This window comes from Puntigrus tetrazona, chromosome 16 (genome assembly GCF_018831695.1).
Source record: "Puntigrus tetrazona isolate hp1 chromosome 16, ASM1883169v1, whole genome shotgun sequence".
NCBI lineage: Eukaryota > Metazoa > Chordata > Actinopteri > Cypriniformes > Cyprinidae > Puntigrus > Puntigrus tetrazona.
Window position 1 is genome coordinate 21,808,827 of NC_056714.1, and position 19,565 is coordinate 21,828,391.

Genomic DNA, 19,565 nt, shown 5'->3' on the forward strand with positions numbered 1-19,565 from the left:
CGCTTACACATCTTAGTGGACTTAGTGTGTTTAGAGAGAGGGAGAGCGAGAGAGACGCCCGAGGCGGATCACAGTGATGAACAAATCCCAGAGGCTTTTCTTCCTAGAACAACATAAAAGGACACCGCATATAAATTTAGACACCTACAACCGTTCAAATGCACTTTTACGAAACTAAATGCATGCATCCATCCTGTCAGACAGGAAGTGGCCACTTATTCTCAGCTTGCGTGGCGTACTGTAAAAATAATGCTTGAGCTTAACAGTGTTATTTTAGTAGCCTATCATTTTTTATTCTCATTTTGTTTTTGTCTCATTTTAGGTTAAAGTTTTAGTTGTGTTTGGTTTAATGTCTATATAGTTCATTTTTATTTCAGTTAAAAAAAAAAAAAAAAAAAAAAAAATATATATATATATATATATATATATATATATATATATATATATATATATATATATATATATATATATATATATATATATAATGCTAAAACAATTATTATATATATATAATATTTGTTTTTAGCATTTTTGTTTTGATATTGTGCTTTTGGTATTTTTTCTTAATTTCTTAATTCTTTTTTTTTTAGTGTTTATAGTGTTTATTTTTATTACACATTTTTGTTTTATTTGTTGTACTGTAGTATATCCAGTGTGTAGTTTAAAATGAGTTTTTGCACATTTTAATTTTATATCGGTTTTAGTTTTATTTATTTTAGTAGGCCAAGTTAAACTAAATGAAAAGATCAAGTGCCGAGTTACCGGGTAACTGATAAATAAAAAATATTTTAACTCAAATTTATTTTAGTAAATGTTTATTTTTATTGCAAGTAACGAAAATGTTTTTTTTACAGTTTTAGTTAATTATAGTAACCCTGTCCTAAAAGTAGTAATTGTTGGTACAAGAATTACTATGGCGTCGAGATGAAAGGAGAGATTTTTTGGGGTCCAAGTCGGCCCTTAGATGATGAAATTGCTGCCGCAGCGCTGTAATTAGGAGGCAATATCGCTGTCTGTAGAATTCCGATCCCTGTGTAATTATCACACTTGTATTACTTGCTCCTGCCTTGGCTGTTCTGTGGGAATCGGGGCTTCGAGGCAGCGGGAGGAGGCGTAGGAGGGGGGGTGAGGAGTGAAATTAAGAAATGCTGGTTTCCGCCCACAGGTCCAGAGTACGTCGTGGATGCCTCACCAACAGTACGTTATGCAACCTACGGTAAGTGCTGCTGAGGAGGTGTTCATTTATCTTGGTGTGTGTGTGTGTGTGTGTGTGTGTGTGTGTCGGGGACGTGAGGAAACAGACAGATAGAGAGGAATGAGAGGGGTGAGAGTGATTTCGTTTATCTTTGTGAAAGAGTGGATGTTCTTTGTGATAAAATGAAAAAATGCTCTTTACCCCCATTGCCCTCTTGTGGCCGAGCAAGTAAACACGGGCCTGGCGTTTATGTGTGTTCAGAAGGACAGTTTACCCAAATATTTGACATTTTTTGATCACCCTCTTGTCAATCCAAATCAAGTTGCTTTTTTTTTTTACGTTATGTCGAATGTAAGAATATGTAAGAACGAATGTCGCACAGGTGCTGTCAGGCTCTGAGATCAAAAAAATAATAAAATTATAGTAAAGATTTTGGTCTTTTCCTTAAATAAAACAATTGTATCCGTTCAGAAGTCTTTAAATATAGCACATTAGTATTATAGCAAAAAATTTTAAAAATTAATAAAATTTGCAATCCTATTATATATATGTCTTTTTTTCTATTATTATTTATTTATATATTTATTATTATTATTATTGTTTTTGTTTATTACATTTTAAACTATTTTTACACAACTTTTCTGCACACCTCCAAGCACATACTTGCAGTTCCCCAGGTTCAAAAACTCTGAACACTTTTATGAAATTTTGGAGTTTCATAAAAACTCACATTTTTATGGCATAAAAGAAGTTACAGACCTTTAGAACCACATGAGGATGAGCAAATAAGGACAGAATTGTCATTTTGGGTGAACTGTCCCTTTAAGGGCAAACAACTCAAGGATCTGTTCCTCTAGTCAGTCCACAGTCTGGATCAGATAAATAGATCCCTTGTCTGAGCTCCATCGACACAACTTTGTCAACCTGGAGACGTTTTTTTTTTTTCTCTCTCTCTCTGTTTCGCTGCACAAATACACAAGTACAAACTACCTCTCGTGTCCTCTTTCTTAAGTCTTGTATAAGAAAGCAACCCCTTGCCCGGGGTCTGGAGGTCTGCCCGCCGTCTCTTTGGCTCTCACCTGAACTTGGATTTACTGTAAGCCAGGGGTCTGCATTCCACCGTGGAAATGGCCAAAGGTAGTCTGGGATCAGGGCTTTTTCTTTGGCAGGGCCTGAAAAAAGGCTTCAGTCAGCTGTTTCCAGATCTGCGGCAGGGCTTCATACGATCCCGAGCAACTCGAGAAGTGAAACGGGGTTATAGAAAAGGAGGCAGATGTCTGTCTGTCTAGATAATGATATTCCAGACTTGTTGTGTGAGTGCATGTGTGCATGTGTAGTCGGATGGGAGGTTTGATGATCATGATTATGTTGTGTAAATGTGTTTGTAACCAAACCCTCATATCTAATGATCTGGCAACCCATCAAAAAGACCTCAGCTGCCTGGGAGAGAGAGAGAGAGAGAGAGAGAGAGGCGGTGGGAGTCTGTGAGCTGATCTCTGCCTAATTTGAAAATCCTGGAAAGAAAACAAAGGAGGAAGAAATCATGTTTTTTTTTCTTTTTTTCATGGGTCCTGCGAAAAGAGAAGGCAAGCAATTAAAAGTGGCTGAGAAAGGGAAGCATTGTTATTGGAGAACGCCGCTGCATTTGGCACCTTGTTACCGTGGAGACACGTGACCATAGCGACCGAAGCCGGCGATGAGGGTTTAAGCAGATCAGCAGACAATGGAAGTGCTCTGAGCTCCCTCTCCGCAGTGCAGTGTGTGTGTGTGTGTGTGTGTGTTTAGTATACATCAGTACCTTAAGTGCACCTGCTGTTGTGACCTGCTGATTTTGTTGGCCATACAGCTGACTTATGCATTACTATCCCAGCCAGATGACAGCTGTGTGTATGTGTGTGTGTGTGTGTGTGTGTGTGTGTGGCTCACTTGTGTACTTATATCCTTTCGAATCACAAATGTGAATTTGTATTGAATTGACCATGAGCCCCAGGATGCTGAATTGGAATTTAAATTGAAATGACAGGAAGCGAAATTTACTGAAATGCAATTTAAAAGAAAAATTCAACAAAGTCACTCAGCGAAAGAGTTTCATTAGTTCAGCACAGCAACAAAACAGCCAAGAATAGATCACTTTCAGCCTGCTTCATGTAGTTAGGGTCAAACTTAGGGTAATACAAATAGTATGTTAATCAGGTTAGTGTATATATATGTGTGTGTGTATTTAAATTTTCCTTGTTATACATTATACGTATTTACTATTATAAAAACAATAAATTACGCATAGTTGCATGTAACGAAATCCTAACCCTACCCACAGTATATGTAGATTAATATTACTCTGTGCTTAATTGTATTATTACGCTATACCTTATTACAAAGGACTCCTTAAAATGAAGTGTAACCGTTAAGTTTAGTCTTTTTTTAGATTGCATTATTTTTAAGTTTTTTTTACATTTTTTTATTTTTGTGAAATCAATTCCATTTCATACTGTGATAACCGAAATCTGAAATAAATCCACTAATTTAGCTTCAAATTCATTTTATTTTCCCGAATAAATGGTATTAGTTTGATCTTTATGTTTGTTGTCTGCATTTGTTGTTATACGTTTTCCTTTATAGCATGACAAAAGTGATATTTTTCCAGTATAGCATAATGAAAAAGTACTGTAGTGATTTATAGTAAATAACACTATAGTGCTTTTGAACCAAACTATAGTAAAGTGTGCTATACTGTATGTATTATAGTATTTACAACACTTTGTTAACCAATGCTACATCATACTGTAATATTAACTGCAGTTAACTGATAAACTGTAGCAGTATATTTTACTCCTTACTACAGTAGACTGTATAGCATATAATATACCCTATAGCAACCATAGAATTACACTATATAATTTACCATAGTATGTTTTCATGTGCTATCATGAACAACCATCTTCACGCAAAAAAAGCCTGTGCGTTAACTGGAATAAACCAGCATTGAAATTCATGCTGGTGTAAGCTATTCAGCGGGGTAGCTGCACAGATGTTGTCAGCAGGGCACACACACACCAACCAGCAAGCGCACACTTACCCACAATGCACCACCCAGAGGGCCATCACTCAACTGTACCTGTTACTTTCCATCTTAGCGCAGAGAAGAATCCCCAGCCGCCCTAACCAAATCACATCCTGGAAATGAACATTAATGAATCAAGACCGCAGTGCATTACGGCAAAGCCGCTTAAAGTGGAACCGCCACGCAAGAGGAGAGAAAAGAAATGAAACGCTCCTCTAAGCCCCTGCTAGTCACGGCCATTTGCAGAAACAAAGAAGCCCATGTTTGAGTAAAGATTTGAGTTTATCTCAGCCCCATCACAGCGCTCTGTTTCGAAGGGTGGGAATTGGCAGGGTTTTGCGTGTGTGTGTGCGTGAGAAAGAAAAAAAATGCATGGTATATGTTTTTCTTAAGTGTGTTTAAATGGTGGGAATGTGCCTTGGCACATTTCGCTTAAGATTAATATCAAACATCCTCCCTGGCAGCCTGCTTTTTTTTAAGCACCGGTACCTGAGAGAGAGACAAAAAGATCGACTTCCTTTTCCTGTCTCTATTTTGGATGTCTTGGCCAAAAAAAAAAAAAAAAAAAAAAAAAAAAAAACTCCTTCCTCTGATGTCACGGGAGATTTCTGCTCGTCTAGTTTACGTCGGAAATCTCTGGCTTCGGATGAATATATATATATGTTCTGAGGTTGGAAATGAGTATACGGGCTGTTGAAAACGGGAAATTTCATTGGCTGTCTCAGAAATCCCTCTCAGAATGTCGCTCGCTTTCCGAATACTTCCCCTCGGGGAAATGAAGGGAAAACACACGCGCGCGCGGCTTTAATCATCTGTCTAAGTCTCACACTGATACGGCTGTAAATTAGAGTGGAGAATTATTCAGCATGGATTTCCTTTTTCCTTCGCTCATTATGAAAGCTTGTCGCGGGGCGGGGGAACTGTTAGCTCGAGGCTTTCGCGTCTGAAAGCTAAGACGCGGCGGGCTCCGAGCGCGGCGGCTGAACCGTTTACCTCTGAAAGCTTGAATAGAGACAGAGCGCTTCTGACACCAAGTGCCTGTACAGTTTATTCTTCAAGCGCAGGCAAGCACCAGCAGCACCAAGCTGTGCTAACTGAGAGACAGACTGAAGCTCGCATGTTTGTGCCTGCGCGTGTGTGTGCAAAGGCTTTTTTTTTCTACTGCTGGTGCGCTCAGAGAAAACATCTCTTTCAGTGCTCTTCAGAAACCGGTACATTTTTACCTGTGATAACCGGTCGTTTTGTGCTTGAATGACGAACAATCGAGAGTTTGCACGCTGCAGCCGTGTATCGTTTGTGCGAAACTTCAAAAGAAGCAAGGATAGGCGGCTTGAACGCATCACATATCGCATGATCGGCGACCTAGACTGGAAATGTCGTAGAATCGCATTATAAATGTCTAATTTAACAAACTTAAACTGCTTATTTCTGGGTTTTAATTAGACTTAGTTTTCTTAGTCGGGAGTCACAACACAAGAGTCACATGCTTGAAAGCAGTTGCTCTTTCACAGCTGAAAAACTCTGAAGACAAACTGATTGTCATGACAACGAGGAGACGCAGAGTGAGAAAAAGGGCACTACAGCAGTGCCAGACACTGACGTGCCAGTGGGAAGACATATCATTTCAGTTTTAAAAACGTAATCAGACATTTAGTCATAATAATATGCTTGTGCTTAGAAAAGAGCAATTATAAATTCATTCGTTTCATTCAAACACGTAGACCAATATCTAGAGCGGATCATGACCATAGGTTAGCTTGAAAACCCATCCATTTGCAACCCAGTTTACTTGCTTGACGTGTCACGTTTCTAGGTTTAAAGTAAACTGAATGAGAAAAATGTAGGGTGGAACCTGAGTTCGTTAAGATCGTGCTTAAAAACTATTTGGCTGCTGGTTTACATTCTTTAATGGGTCACTTGGCTAAAGCGATGCAGGTTATGCAACATTCAAAAGATTGGAGACTCGTGTTCACCGTTCACCAAGGCTATATCTATTTGATCGAAGCTACAATAAAAAACATAATATTGTGGAATGTTATTACAATTTAAAATGTTCTATTTGAATGCGTCACTGAACAGCATTTCAGCAGCCTATTTGTCACATGATCCTTCAGAAATAGTTGTGTGTTGCTTAATATATTTTAGATATGTGTTCGGGATTCTAATTACAAAATTCAAAAGAACAGCATTTATTTGAATGGAAATGTTTGTGACTAAATCTCTTTAGTCACTACAGTTCATTGTACCCTCGTTGGATAAAAGTAAATGAAAATCCTGAAGACAAACATTTACTACAGAACATCATGCTCTAATGAATCGTGCGCAAAAAGGGTCAAGAATGTGCGTTGGGGCAGTAAATGGGTTCATTTTGATTTCATGTTGACTTTAAGTAATTCTGCTTCAGTACAGATGAATTCAGCCTCCCTTGAGACGATCACTAGAGAAGCGATTTTATACCGATAAGTCGGAAAGGGCCTTTCATAAACTGTAAGCAGAGTTGTACACGGCACAATGGTTTCTCATCATCCCGGCCTCAGCCAAACCATCTGAGAAGAATTGAACTTTCTGACAAACTGTTTGACGGAGGGTCTCCTCGGAAAGATTAATCCTAATCAAGCTGGCATGTGAGAATGAGCGTGTGCGTACGTCTCTGGCCTAGTTCTGTGGAAGCGGTCATGTGACGGCATCAGATGATAGCTCAGGTCAGCGGTTGCAAATTGCAGACCTCTCTCTCTCTCTTTTGTCTGTACCTCACATGTGTTAGCACTCTCATCCCGGCGTGCCTGAAACGTAAACACACCCGCGGTGTGGAGCAGCTCCGCTGTTAAGTGAGCGATGCATCATCTCTGCAGAAGTATGCATGACTCGCATTTGGATCGCATTATTTCACTTGTTGAAGTGGAACAGCTCACGTCTGGCCCTCATAATAGGCCCCAGCTGCGGCTGTACGGGCCAATGAGATGAGTGAAAGAAGGAGAGGGTTTTTTCGCGGAGAGCATGGCTGCGTGATCAGGCCGTTGACTCTAATGAAGTCGTCCAGATGTACTGTTGAGTGGTTGCTCATTTCCTCTCCCGTCCTTCATGCGGTTTGACCTGTAACGGTTTGTGTTTGTACATGTGTGTAGGGTGCCGTGATAACGCCAGCCATGGACCACACCATCTCCATGCAGCCCGCTAACATGATGGGACCCCTCACCCAGCAGATGAACCACCTGTCCCTGGGTACCTCCGGCACTGTGAGTGTGTCCGCCGCCTGCTCACCTTCTGCTGCTCTGAATCGCAGAGGAACCAGAGGAGAAAGTTAAATGCTAATTAAAAGTTTGCAGACTGTTATGGAAAAAAAAAGAACGGGGAAGTTTAGCTCTACTCGGGGGTGTAAAAGGACTGGGAAATAAAATATGGATACTGTGTCAGTATTGTACTCTATTAAAAGCATCGCATCTAGCCAAAAACATACCTGGGTGAAAGGAAATAAAGTTTTGCATTGATTTGCACTGAGGTATTAAAGTTAAAGGTCATTTAAAAAGGTGAAACTTATAACTTATAACAATATAACTATTGAAACCAGTTTAAGTTTACAACTTTATAGTAATATAAAGTCTAATAGTATGTGAATGCTAAAATGCTACTGGTTTGTAAACTCATTTGTTTTTAATTAAAAAAACGTAATTTTAGGTTTAGTCACTAATGTATTTTCATGGCAAGTTGTAGAAATGTTTAACCTTTACACAGACGGCGATTTCATTGAGTAAAGATACAACTCAGCAAGAAAGAAAATATATAAATGTTTAATAAGAGGATAGATTTACATCATTATGAGCAGTGAAATATGTACTCTATAATTTTAAGGTCCAAATGAACTTGTAAATCATTATGTGAAAGTACGTTAATTTCTAGCAGTGCCTAAATTGAAGGAAAAGCAAAAGGATTCAACTAATAGAAGCTGCGAAAATACGTTTGTTATCGTTTATCATTCATCTAAACAAGATTCTTCTTCCTGTATGGAGCCCCTAAAGGGACGTGATGATGGGAAAAAAATGAGATGGGAGGAAAAATTACACTTCAATGCGTCTGTGTTCACTTGAAAAAGTTTTGAGTTCCCCATCCTTATCATAAGCATTACATCTCATATCATTTCATCACCATTCAACAAAAGTTTCTCTGCAAAAATGCAATTCGCAAATGCGTTGATATATATACTTGCGTTCTCCCATGTCATATTATAGCACTGTGAGCAGCTCTGCATAGTTTTTCATAGCCGCATGTGAATGAAGCGCGTCTGTGTATGTTTGGTTGCAGTACATGACTGCGGCTGCTGCTCCTATGCAGGGGACCTACATTCCCCAGTACACTGCGGTGCCTGCCTCAGCTGTCTCAGTGGAGGTGAGTTTCTGGGTGACTGCAAATCCATTCACTGGTCCAACTGATTAGATGAGCTCTGCTAATTGAAAACTTGGAGATCAGTCGCCTCGGGCCAAAATCCGCCCACAACTTCCTTAGCTCCTTTTATTTTAGGCCTGACTCCAGTCTGGAGCGCTTCTTTAACTCCTATCTGGTCTGAGAACCAAACGCAGCCCTGAGGCCTCTTTTTGGAGGAGGTTAAAAGGTATTTTGCGTTTCTTGCGAGGGGACATCCTGTAATTATGACATCATATCCTTCCAGGGAGTGGTGACGGAGGCTTCTCCACAGAGCGTTCCGCCCTCGTCGCAGGACGCCAGCGGTCAGCAACAGCCTCTGGGCGTGGACAACGCCAGCGATCACGCGCCCACCTACACTTTTCAGCCCGCTAAGTGAGTCTGAGAAACATTTCACATCGATAAGACGAATGGGAACAATGTGGCTTGTTTTCATATGCATGACTCAGCGAGTACACAACGTTTTTACAACATTGCATTTTGGTTACAGTTAGGCGAAATGTTGCAGTGCGACATTTTGAAAAGAAACTTTATGCATGATGATCGTAAATCATTGAAATCGGACTTACTGTTTACGTTTAGCTGTAAATGGAAAATTACAGATTTATAAAGAAGAAATAAATAGTTTTATTCGGAAAGGATGCATTAAAACGAGTGGTGGTTAATTTATTAAAAATAATACATTTGAAGTAAATGCTGTTCTTTTGCCAACATATGAATATATTTTAAAATACATTAAAATAGCAAATAGCAAGTCATTGTAAATATTTTACTATCATATAGATGCTAATGACACTTTTTTTTAATAATAAAGAAATGTTAACAGCCACCACCTTTGAGCATAGTTTAAATAAAAGGCTGTTTTAGCCTCAAATAAAATTTTATACAACCAAAATAAAACATTTTAGAAATGTTGTGAAATACTAAAACACAAAACATCCATATAATTTGTATTCGTACTAAAGCCAGATTTTTTTTCTTATTTAAGTTTAAAAATAACATCATCTGTACACTCTGAACTTTTGCACATAGTTTAAATACAAGATTAATTTAGTGTCAAATTAAATTTTATACATAATCTGTACATTTGAATAAGATATTTCAAAAAAGTGAAGACGCCTGAGGTTCCTAGTATGTTTCAGTGCTTGCAGCTTCATAACAGTGTTCTGCAAAAAAGTCAGCTCTTTTGTACAAGAATGCAGGATTAAAATGTTATTGCTGTGCTACCTGAGGGCAAGCTGAATTCATGATATAGTTTAATGCATGATCCATATAGTATGCTTTTCAAACTCTCTGGTTTTTTTTTCGTTGTGTAGATAACCAGAGGAGGAGGGGGGGCGTTGAGGTGACTGCGTTGCCTTGAGACTGGGGGACTGCAACGAGGGAACATTGAAGACAGAGCGCAAGAGATAGGAAAACACGTTTGTGTCTACTTTTGCACAAGCATCTAAAAAAAAAAAAAAAAAACAACTACAACGAACAGACAATTTATTTAACACCTGGCCCACACCGGAGGACCTTTGGAGAACTCACAACCAGACCGGAAACGAGAGAAATGCAGTCTGGGAGATGGAGCCTACTGTTAATCGGCTACCCGAAAACTTTACCTTCATGAAGTGAACGAATTCAAACAAGTACAAGTTTTCCTATTCTTTTTTTGAATGTGCAGGTAGGTTTTCAGAAACAGTGGGTTTTTCTATTAGACGAGGAAGCACGTTCTTGTAAAACAATGAGAGAAGGAGCAAAAGAAGTCTTCCTCGGATTCTAAGCTACTATTACTTTTCTTTTTTTATGAGTTAGATTTTAGTTTTCTAGAGAATATCAATGTTTTTTCATCTTTGTTGCCTTAATTTCAAGAAACATCTAAGACTTTTTCCTGTTTGAACTGAACAGACTGACGAATGCAGTGAATATGACCTGACAAAGAAAGGAAATTACCTGTATAAAGCCTAGAAAGAGGGAGAGAGAGAGAGAGAGAGAGAGAGAGAGAGAGAGAGAGAGAGGTCTCCTGGAGACGTTTTAAATTATCAGTGGTGACTTTATGTTTAAAGGAGAGGACAGACAAAAAAAAAAATATTGTGGTCATAATGATGATGATGATGATGATGATGATGATTAAAGAGAGTTGCATTTTTTAGAAACAGAGGAAAAAAATGTTAATCCACTGCATCATGGGAAATGCAGTTTATTGTGTAGTGCAGATCATTTTTAATGGCATTATTGTTTTTATCTGCAATATTTTTTATGAGCTTTAAGGTGTTTTTAGCCTGCTTTGCTTGTTTCATTGCGGAAAAAAAGAAATCTAAAACAGTCAAAAAAAAAATGGCAGTGCAAATCTAAATAGATAAGAGCTTAAGGATTAAATCAAAACGAAAAAAAGCAAATGTGTGCAAAAAGCAATAGTAATAGGAAATTGTTGACAATTTCTTTAGTCTTTCTTAGCTGTGGATCAAATGCAGCCCATGGATGGCATATTTTATACCAAAGATGAAGAAACCCCCCTCAAGACAGTGGAGTGGATCGATTCTTTTCATTTCTTTTTTTCTATTTGAGATTTCTTGGCGTAATCATTTGGTTTCACAAGTATCCGTTTGACCTTGACGGCCGAACTGGTGCTTTAGGGTTTAAACTTCCTTCCACTGTTGCAGAATCTATGTCAATTGTTCAGTTGAGAGGCAGAAAACCACCATCACTGATTCTCATGAGTGTGATCTCCCCAGCAGAGGGCATCAGAGAGCGGCTGAACCATCAATCATCTCCCGTCTGCCCCGGCTGAATGAACTATACCTCTATCGCTGCACCTTCTCAGTCGCTATTAAACACGTCGCACGTCCGTTCATTTCCAGACCGTTTTCATCATTTCAGTTCAACAGGAAGGAATCAAAGCACTCACTAGTGTGTATTTTAACTCTGTGTACAGATCACTACCTCATCGAAAGCAATTTTACCATGAGGAAACACAGGAGAATGTGTTGCAGGTCATGAAACACAAGCTTTGCTTCAGGGGCGCTGAGAAACGTTCGCAATTAGCAGCATTAGCATAACACTCCCGTCCGCATTTGCAGTCGCGTCAATCGAAATGCCTCATATTTTATGCAAGGTTTCCTTAATCAACCGGATGCCATAGGAAATCTCTCGTGATAAATGGCGGTCTTTACTTGAAAAACAAAGGCTCTGTCCCAAAGCCCATGCGACACATTTTGGTGGCGTAATCCTAAAATGTCGCGACACGTTAAGGCCTCGTGGATGCAGGGCGACCATCGCGAACACTCATCAAATACACAACATTTGGGACAGAGCCTAGGGTTTCCCATCTTGGTGGGATTCGGCGGTTGCTCAGGTGCCTTGACAGCTCGGAATTAGGGTTAGAAATATCGCGCGTGACATTTCGACCTTCCATATCTGAAATCTGCTTTCTTTTTTATCAGGCTGCCCATTCCAGAGGGGGGAAACTAGCAAATAGAAGAGTAGAAAGGGGAAACATTTAGTCCGTCCAAAAATAAAAATTCTGTCAAAATGAAGAACGATGTTAACTAAACATGTTTGGCTCCCATTGACTTGCGCTGTACGGACAAAGGATACAATAAAAGTCAATGGGACCTGAAACTTTCCAGTTACCCTACAATCGTTAAAATGTTTGTAATCTGCAGAGTATTCTGCCCGACATGAGTGCATGACAGAATTGATATTTTCAGACGGACTGTCCTTTAATATAAAAACAAGGCTGCTGTCCTTAATTTACCATGAAGTAGATGTTATTTTGATGCAATCTGATAGGAAAGTGCTATATTAACACGTCAACAAAGAGTTTCAATACACATGGTGTATTATGGACTGTCTTCGCTGCCTTCATGGTCATACTGCTCATAAATACGCCTCCTAGTTTTACAATCGGGTAATTAGAGTTGTCGAGGTGCTCTGGGAATAAATTCATCAGTCTTCGAAGGGCCTTTAAACGTCATCATGAACGCTTTGGTCTTTTATCCCCCGTATTCCTACAACATGACCTCTATACAACTACATAATGATCTCAATTAGCCACTAGGGGACAGTATTAAAGCAAAGTTGGTGTACTTTATCCTCTGTGATGACCATTGCAGTGAGATATGACATTGTGCATTAAAGCGAAGCCAAGTTCGTAACGACCAAGACTGAACTGCTTCAATAAGGACAACAAGCTAGCTTTTCATTTTCACCTGTTTAAACAACAACAAACAAAAAAAAATTACAAAAAAAGTCACTGTGTTTTGTGTCTGTTATCCACTGTCTTTTTGGAGAGTTCTTTTTATCATGTGCTCGCTGCTATCAAGCATTCAGTATTTAAGTGGTCAGGGCCTCGGGAACGGAGAGGAATTCGGGCTGATGTCTCGTATGAGAGGTGAGCGTTATACACTCTGCAGCCTTCATGCTTTTCATTAAAGAGTGAATAAATGTGTCCGATTAAGCTGAAGGTTTTTCTGACTGTAGGATGGAGTTCTCATCCAAACTGTAATTTAGTAAGCTAAACGCCTTTCATCCACTCGAAGGTTTTTGCTGGCTAGAAACTCTGTGCTCCCATTCGTTGGATGTGAGGTCCAAGCCATGCATTTTTATCTGTACATCTGATTGGCTGTCACGGTTGAGGTCATTGAATGACGAATGTTCGCTCGTTCGTTGGACTGTCAGGAAACGGCGTACTACGTTCAACCAAATTCAACACAAACGGCAAAACCTCAATTAGACAATAACGTACTGGCAGATGAAATAGAGAAATATTTATGGAAATGTTTTTTTGTACAGGTGTTGTTGAAATATGAAAGCGGAACAGTTTTACGATGCTACGTTGATTTCTTGAGTTGCTTCACTTTCTTGCCTCCCATGTGCTCGAGCTGTGATCCTGAGAGTGTCTGTAGACCAGTGGATGTTAGGTTTAAACTTCTGTTTATTTTTTCTTTTGATGAAGCTTTCAATAAAAAAATCTACAAAATCACGCCACTTTTTGATTCTGGTTGAGCTTTCTTTTTTTGTGACGTATGCTGTTTTGTTGAAATAGCTAATCGATGTTATAAGTGGCCTGTAGTAGTCGCTGCACATTAAACTGGGATAATGGACAAATTTTATGTAAAAACTTCAAGAGTGAATTCAAGGGTTATTTTTTGATTATGTCTGACTAACTAAACTAAAACGACCACTAAAAATATTTTATATTATAATAGTTAAATTATTTTATATATTTACTTAAATCTGTATTTAAAATATTTACTCAAAATAAAAATCAAAATAAAATATTTAAAAATGTATTTATTTCCGCTAGTTGTCAAGGCAACATTTCTCTTTTTTTTTACTTTAGGTTACTAAAAACACTAATACTAAACACTACTTTAAATATTAAAATAAAATAAAATAAAACTTAGTTTGGGACTGTAAGCTTTTATCAACACAACATCTGAATATTCAAAATGTGCCAAAAATGTAATCAGAGTCACTATAGAGCCGTGGACCGTATATACACAAATGTACACACCAAAGTCCTAATTTGCAGTTGCAGTGTAACTGAAAGCAGTACAATGGCCATACAGTGTCTTGACAGAAACTATATGCTCTGCAGAGCCGGACAAGCAGACAGATCACAGACACTGCAATGGAAAGAATGAGAGGTCAGTGAACCCTGCCCTTCTCTATAGGGCCTGTAACTATTTGGGCCTGTCCTCTGCCCACTCCTTCAACACTGATCGATAGAGGGATTGTTCAGACACACAAGTGACTGTTTCAGTCTGGCGTTGACCTTTCAACCCGGCCACCCCCACCCCACCACCCTCGCCATCTTCTTCCACTGCGTACAATAATCATCTTCATATCTGACATTTAGCTACAGTGGATGAAGGAAAAGATTCTCTGCATGTACACTCTGATATTTATTATTATTTTGTGAGCTCAATCAATTTGTGCGTCTTCTGACACACAACGTGTTTACTTGCTTAATTTGCAGCCGATGCATTAATTGGTTAGACATGATTCTATTCTTTGCAAGTAATGGTCAGCTGTAAAATTATATTTTTAATATTAAATTAATATATCATATTTTTAACATACAATAACAAAATACATTAGCCCATTTGTATTGGTTATTTTATATGAATTGGTAATTGATTGTTATTTTGACTGAATTATACTTTACCAAGCCCATTTAGAGCAGTAAATTACCTTCAAAAATGTTTACCTTTACCTTTACGTTTACCTTTAAGCTAATAGACCCACCAAAAATAATTTTGACAAATACGCGAAATATTATTTTTGTTCTGTCATATCAACTCTTGGAGAGTTTACATGGCTGTATTGATGTGTTTGTTCTTGGTCTTTTGTCTTTGGTCTTGTTATTTCATATTTAAAATAACCCTGTGCATAACATAATTGACATTAGCCCATAACAGATCTATACAGGTGGAGCTGGGGAAGGTGGAGGGTTTCTGACACATGTTGCATCTGCTACAGCATGTATTTACCAAATACAGCAACATTTGAAGCGGAAGTGAAACCTTTTATCAAAGTTGCCCCAAAACCTGTTCTTGTCTCAGGACAACTTTGATAAATTTCTTGATCCACTTCAATTGTTGACTACTATATTCGAATGTTGAGCAGCGAGCTTATTGCCTGCTGGTGATTATATCCAAACAATTTAGTGCCAATGCCTAGAGGTTTGTGACAGAACTTTGAAAATTACTTTGAAAGTTACTTTTAATTAAAAAATCTTTAAATACCATTGCAGCATGTTTTAAAGACCCACTATACAGCTCAGTTTGTAATTTTTCAAATCATTTGAACGATTCAATATTGCTGATTAGTATCAGTCTATCTGTCAATGTAATCTTGACAAACAGAAATGGGACTTTCTGTCTTGTTCTGTCAGATTGGAGCTGTACTTAAGACTAGAAAACTGCTGCCTGGCTGCATTACCAAGATGGACAGCTTTGCTTATAGTGCACTTTTAACTCAGTGACCAACCTAGTTTCCCAATTCCCATGGACTGCTCACGATTTGTGCCATTAACACACTTTCCATTGTCTCGTCTTTCTTTTCATCCAATCCATCCCTGTTCCACATGCCTCACCCTTTCCTTCCTCACTGCCCCTGCATCTTTTTCCCCTCTTTTGTCTTGTTCGCTATGTTAATGTTTCATAAGTTGTTTCATGCTGTGCTGGCACTGCCTCCAAACACTCTGAGCTTGCATAATGTGAAGCTGGAACTGCTGCCAAAAGGTGTTTAGCCTTTAGTCTCTCTCTCTCTCTCTCTCTCTCTATATATATATATATCTAACTCTCCCCTCCTCAAGACATAATTGGGAAAATATTGCAAATATTAGGAGCTCCAGGGTCAAAGGACAAATTGACTGAACTAGTTTGAGGGATTTGCTCGTAAAGTAAACTTTTAAAAATCAAAAGACTTTCACTGACTGAATTGATCAAGTGAAACAACTTTTGCTACATTCGTATTCCTGCTGTTCCTGTACGTTTTCAGCAAAAAACATGCTTTTGCTTTAAATCAGAACCGGATTTCAAAATCACTGGGATATGAAGCAATCCTGCATTCCACTGGAATTGAGTTACTGTGCTTTGTAGCAGCCGGTTATTGACGTATTATTTCTTGTAACATCTTTTGTCTCTAACAGAAGTGAGTTATGCCATGGCAACAGCTGTTGTTTTTGTGGCTGCACAGAATCTTCCACAAAGCAACATCTTTTATACATATAAAGTTCACCTAGAAATGATAACTCTGTCTCACTCACCATCATGGGTTTGTAAAGAGAAGAAAAGAAAAGCGAAGGGAATATTCACATTGTTCAGTAGTGTGTTTAGGCATCACAGAATTGCATGAGGCCCCATGGTCCAGGAACGCAAACACGGTTTCTTCCGATGGGAATTGATCTATATCTATAGAAAAGCAAACTCCAATCCAAAATATCTACCAAGGGGGCAGCCCAGGACCACTTGCTGAGGGCTCCCAAAACACTAAACATGGCTCTGACTGCGTTATCTCTCTATTCTCTCGCAAAGTGGTATTTGTGTCACTTGCACAAACAAAAACATTCCTTAATGCGCTTCTTAATTTCCTGATACAATCAGACGTGTTAAAATGGACATGTCAATACGTTTTCACTCGAGTTAAAATTTTCAACATAAGCAGAAGATTAAACGTGTTTATCGTGAGTTTGCGGCAATCGCGTCACCCATTTACATCTCCTGTGCAAATTTGCATCTATTCATTAACTTCTGCACTACAATCTACTCGTGAACATTTAGGTTAAATTCCTATCACTTCAAAAATTTCATAAAGAGAACTTGACTAATTCATATAAAACAAGCTGTTCAGTCCAAATTTTCTGAAGAGACTTGTTTACATCTGCTGAACAAATTTAATTTCTCACATGCACATCAATTAAGGCAAATGAAAACTGAAGAATGTTTGTTTGACTTGAGAACCAATGGGATACATTCTTGTATGTTATGCAGTAAATTTAGAACCAATGAGGTTTGTTCTTGCACATCAATCCTGTATGGGTCAGCATCTTGTCAGCAACTGGACTTATATGGTTATACTTCCTAGTATGACCATAGGTTCTAGAAACCCTGTTTTGTTTCTGTTTTTTTAGAATTTAGCATTAAAAATATTACTCATCATCTAGATTTCTATATTGACTATGCAGTCCATTAGTTTCTCAGTTTGGTGTGTTTCAGCATGCCGCAAAGAAATATAGAGCATATATCATCAGCATACAGTGAAAGCTAACACAATGTCTCCAGATAATATCTCCCAGAGGTAACATGTACAACATGAAAAGTAATGGCCCTAGTACTGAGCCTTGAGGTACTCCATATTTCAACTAATTATCCAAACCAACCTAGCACTCATCCTGAGTACCCGAGCAACACCTTAGCAACAACCTTGATTTCTCTAGCAACACCCTAGCTACCACATAGAAACACCCTAGCAACTACCCAGGATACCTTAGCAACAACATAGCAACACCTCAGCAACCATCCGAAGCACCCCAGCAATTGCATAGCCACCACCACCCAGAGTTCAATACCATCCATGTAGCAGAATTCTAGCAACTACCCTAGGTACCCTAGCAACTATCATAGCAACCACTCCAAGTATCCTAGCAACCACTCTGAGGTCGTTAGCATCTATCTATCTCTATCTATCTATCTATTTATAACTTTAAGCTTTTAAAAATACCTTCACTTTTTAACCTTTTAAACTTTTTCTAACTTTCTGGTCAGGCTGTCTCAAGTCAACGTAAAGTTTGTCTTAAACTTTTTTATCTGGTTAGAATTTATTGCTGTTCATATATAAGTTAATGGTTTATTCTTTAACCTGATTATTAAACTTGTGTATGTGACTCATTGCCGTTTTCGGCTCTTTTGACTTTGGTCAATAAGCCAAACTACCCAACACGCCCCAGCAACTACACAGCAATATACTACAAAACACCCACAGGTTTTGTCCTGGCTAGCACCACTAGTTTGAAAAATCTATAGTTTGCCTTCAGCTTCCAATAAAAGTTTAGCGTTCCCAGTTTAAATCAAGCATTCCTCAATATATTTTAGCTTATTTGAGTCCATTAAACAAATTATCAGGCAAACAGAGCAGAAAATGTGAAAAAGACTCTGCAGACTTCATTCCGGTGAGGGTACACATCATTCTACTTCATATTCATCAGCACTCTGCACCTGCAATTTAGTCTAAAAGCTATTTATGGCTGATTTTTCTACTAAATGTGTGTGCTTCAGAAGGGAGCCAGCAGGTGAGGATATTTAGGTTCCGAGGAGATGCTTCTGAAAGTCATGGATACTTCTGAAGGCCTGGATTGGACAAACATCACATCTGGTGCTTTATTCAGCTTTTTAAGCTGTTTCTACAGTCACTTTGTGGCATATATAAATCTATAATATTTTATGTAATTTTACATTTTGTATAAATATAAATATTTATATAGTTTGCAGTATTAAATGTTTCTCTCTCTAAGAAATCAATACTTTTATTTACCTAGGGCGATTTAAATGAAGTGTGTAACATTACAATAAATAAATCAATCAATTTAAAAAATGTTATTTTTAACATTTCTGTTAAAGAATCCTGTTCTTGGTCAGTTGCTTTGGCAGCTCAAATCATGGATGCAATATAAAATCAGAAGATGCTTAAAAATGTTTGTCTCTTTTAACTAAATTTAATCAAATTGGTTCTTTCCACTAAAGTTTGTTATTGGATTTGATTTTTGTTAGTAGTATTGCTTTTGTGTATTGACATAACAGTATTTCATAATGAAAAATCTATTATTTTTCCAGTAGTCAGTTTTGAAAGTGTTTTTCCAGTGTCTCATGCTTTGGTAGCTCTGTCCTGTGTCTCTTTAAAAGAGCTGTGGCGTTTCTTTTGCTGAGAGACGATATTCAAGGGTCTCCGTGTTTTTGTTAGTAACGGAGACAGATGGGATGGTGTCAAGTTTCATTTTATTATTACAACCTCTGCCTCTCTCTCCCTCTAATGCAAACTGACAATCACATACCTCTCAAAGACAACGGATGACACAACAGGCCTCTCAGCCTTTGCCGTAAAAGCCAAGCCTCCATCTCAATTGCAGAGGGCCAGATCGATTACCTCAGCGCTATAGAAACCGTTACGAAGGATCTCATCCCTCATTAGAAAGCGCAGACCTCAGAGCCAGGCCTCTCAAGAGGCGAAGCGGAGTAACGACCTTCATAAAGGAGGGAAACCGAGAGTTGAGTGATTGACCAGGCCCTGGAAGGTTGACACATTCATCACGATGACAGCCGCTAGGTGTCTGGCTGAAAGGAGGACAGGACATCATCAATAGCTTTTCTTGCCTTTTATTGAAGGTATACTTCACCTCAAAGT

General features: G+C 38.5%; 1 protein-coding gene across 5 annotated transcripts in view; it reads left to right on the plus strand.

The window, feature by feature from the left end:
* rbms3 (RNA binding motif, single stranded interacting protein) overlaps positions 1 to 13,647 on the plus strand; it is a 118,750-nt gene extending 105,103 nt beyond the window's left edge. The window contains exons 10-14 of one of the 5 annotated variants that reach the window (XM_043260598.1): positions 1,166 to 1,216; positions 7,382 to 7,492; positions 8,556 to 8,639; positions 8,920 to 9,047; positions 9,989 to 13,647. In XM_043260598.1, coding sequence (XP_043116533.1) covers positions 1,166 to 1,216; positions 7,382 to 7,492; positions 8,556 to 8,639; positions 8,920 to 9,047; positions 9,989 to 9,992 — 378 coding nt within the window. In that variant the 3' untranslated portion in view covers positions 9,993 to 13,647. Of the gene's footprint in view, positions 1 to 1,165; positions 1,217 to 7,381; positions 7,493 to 8,555; positions 8,640 to 8,919; positions 9,052 to 9,988 lie in introns of those variants that run through there. The other 4 variants (XM_043260601.1, XM_043260599.1, XM_043260602.1 and 1 more) reach the window with 4 other exon arrangements.
* Positions 13,648 to 19,565: the final 5,918 nt, after the last annotated feature.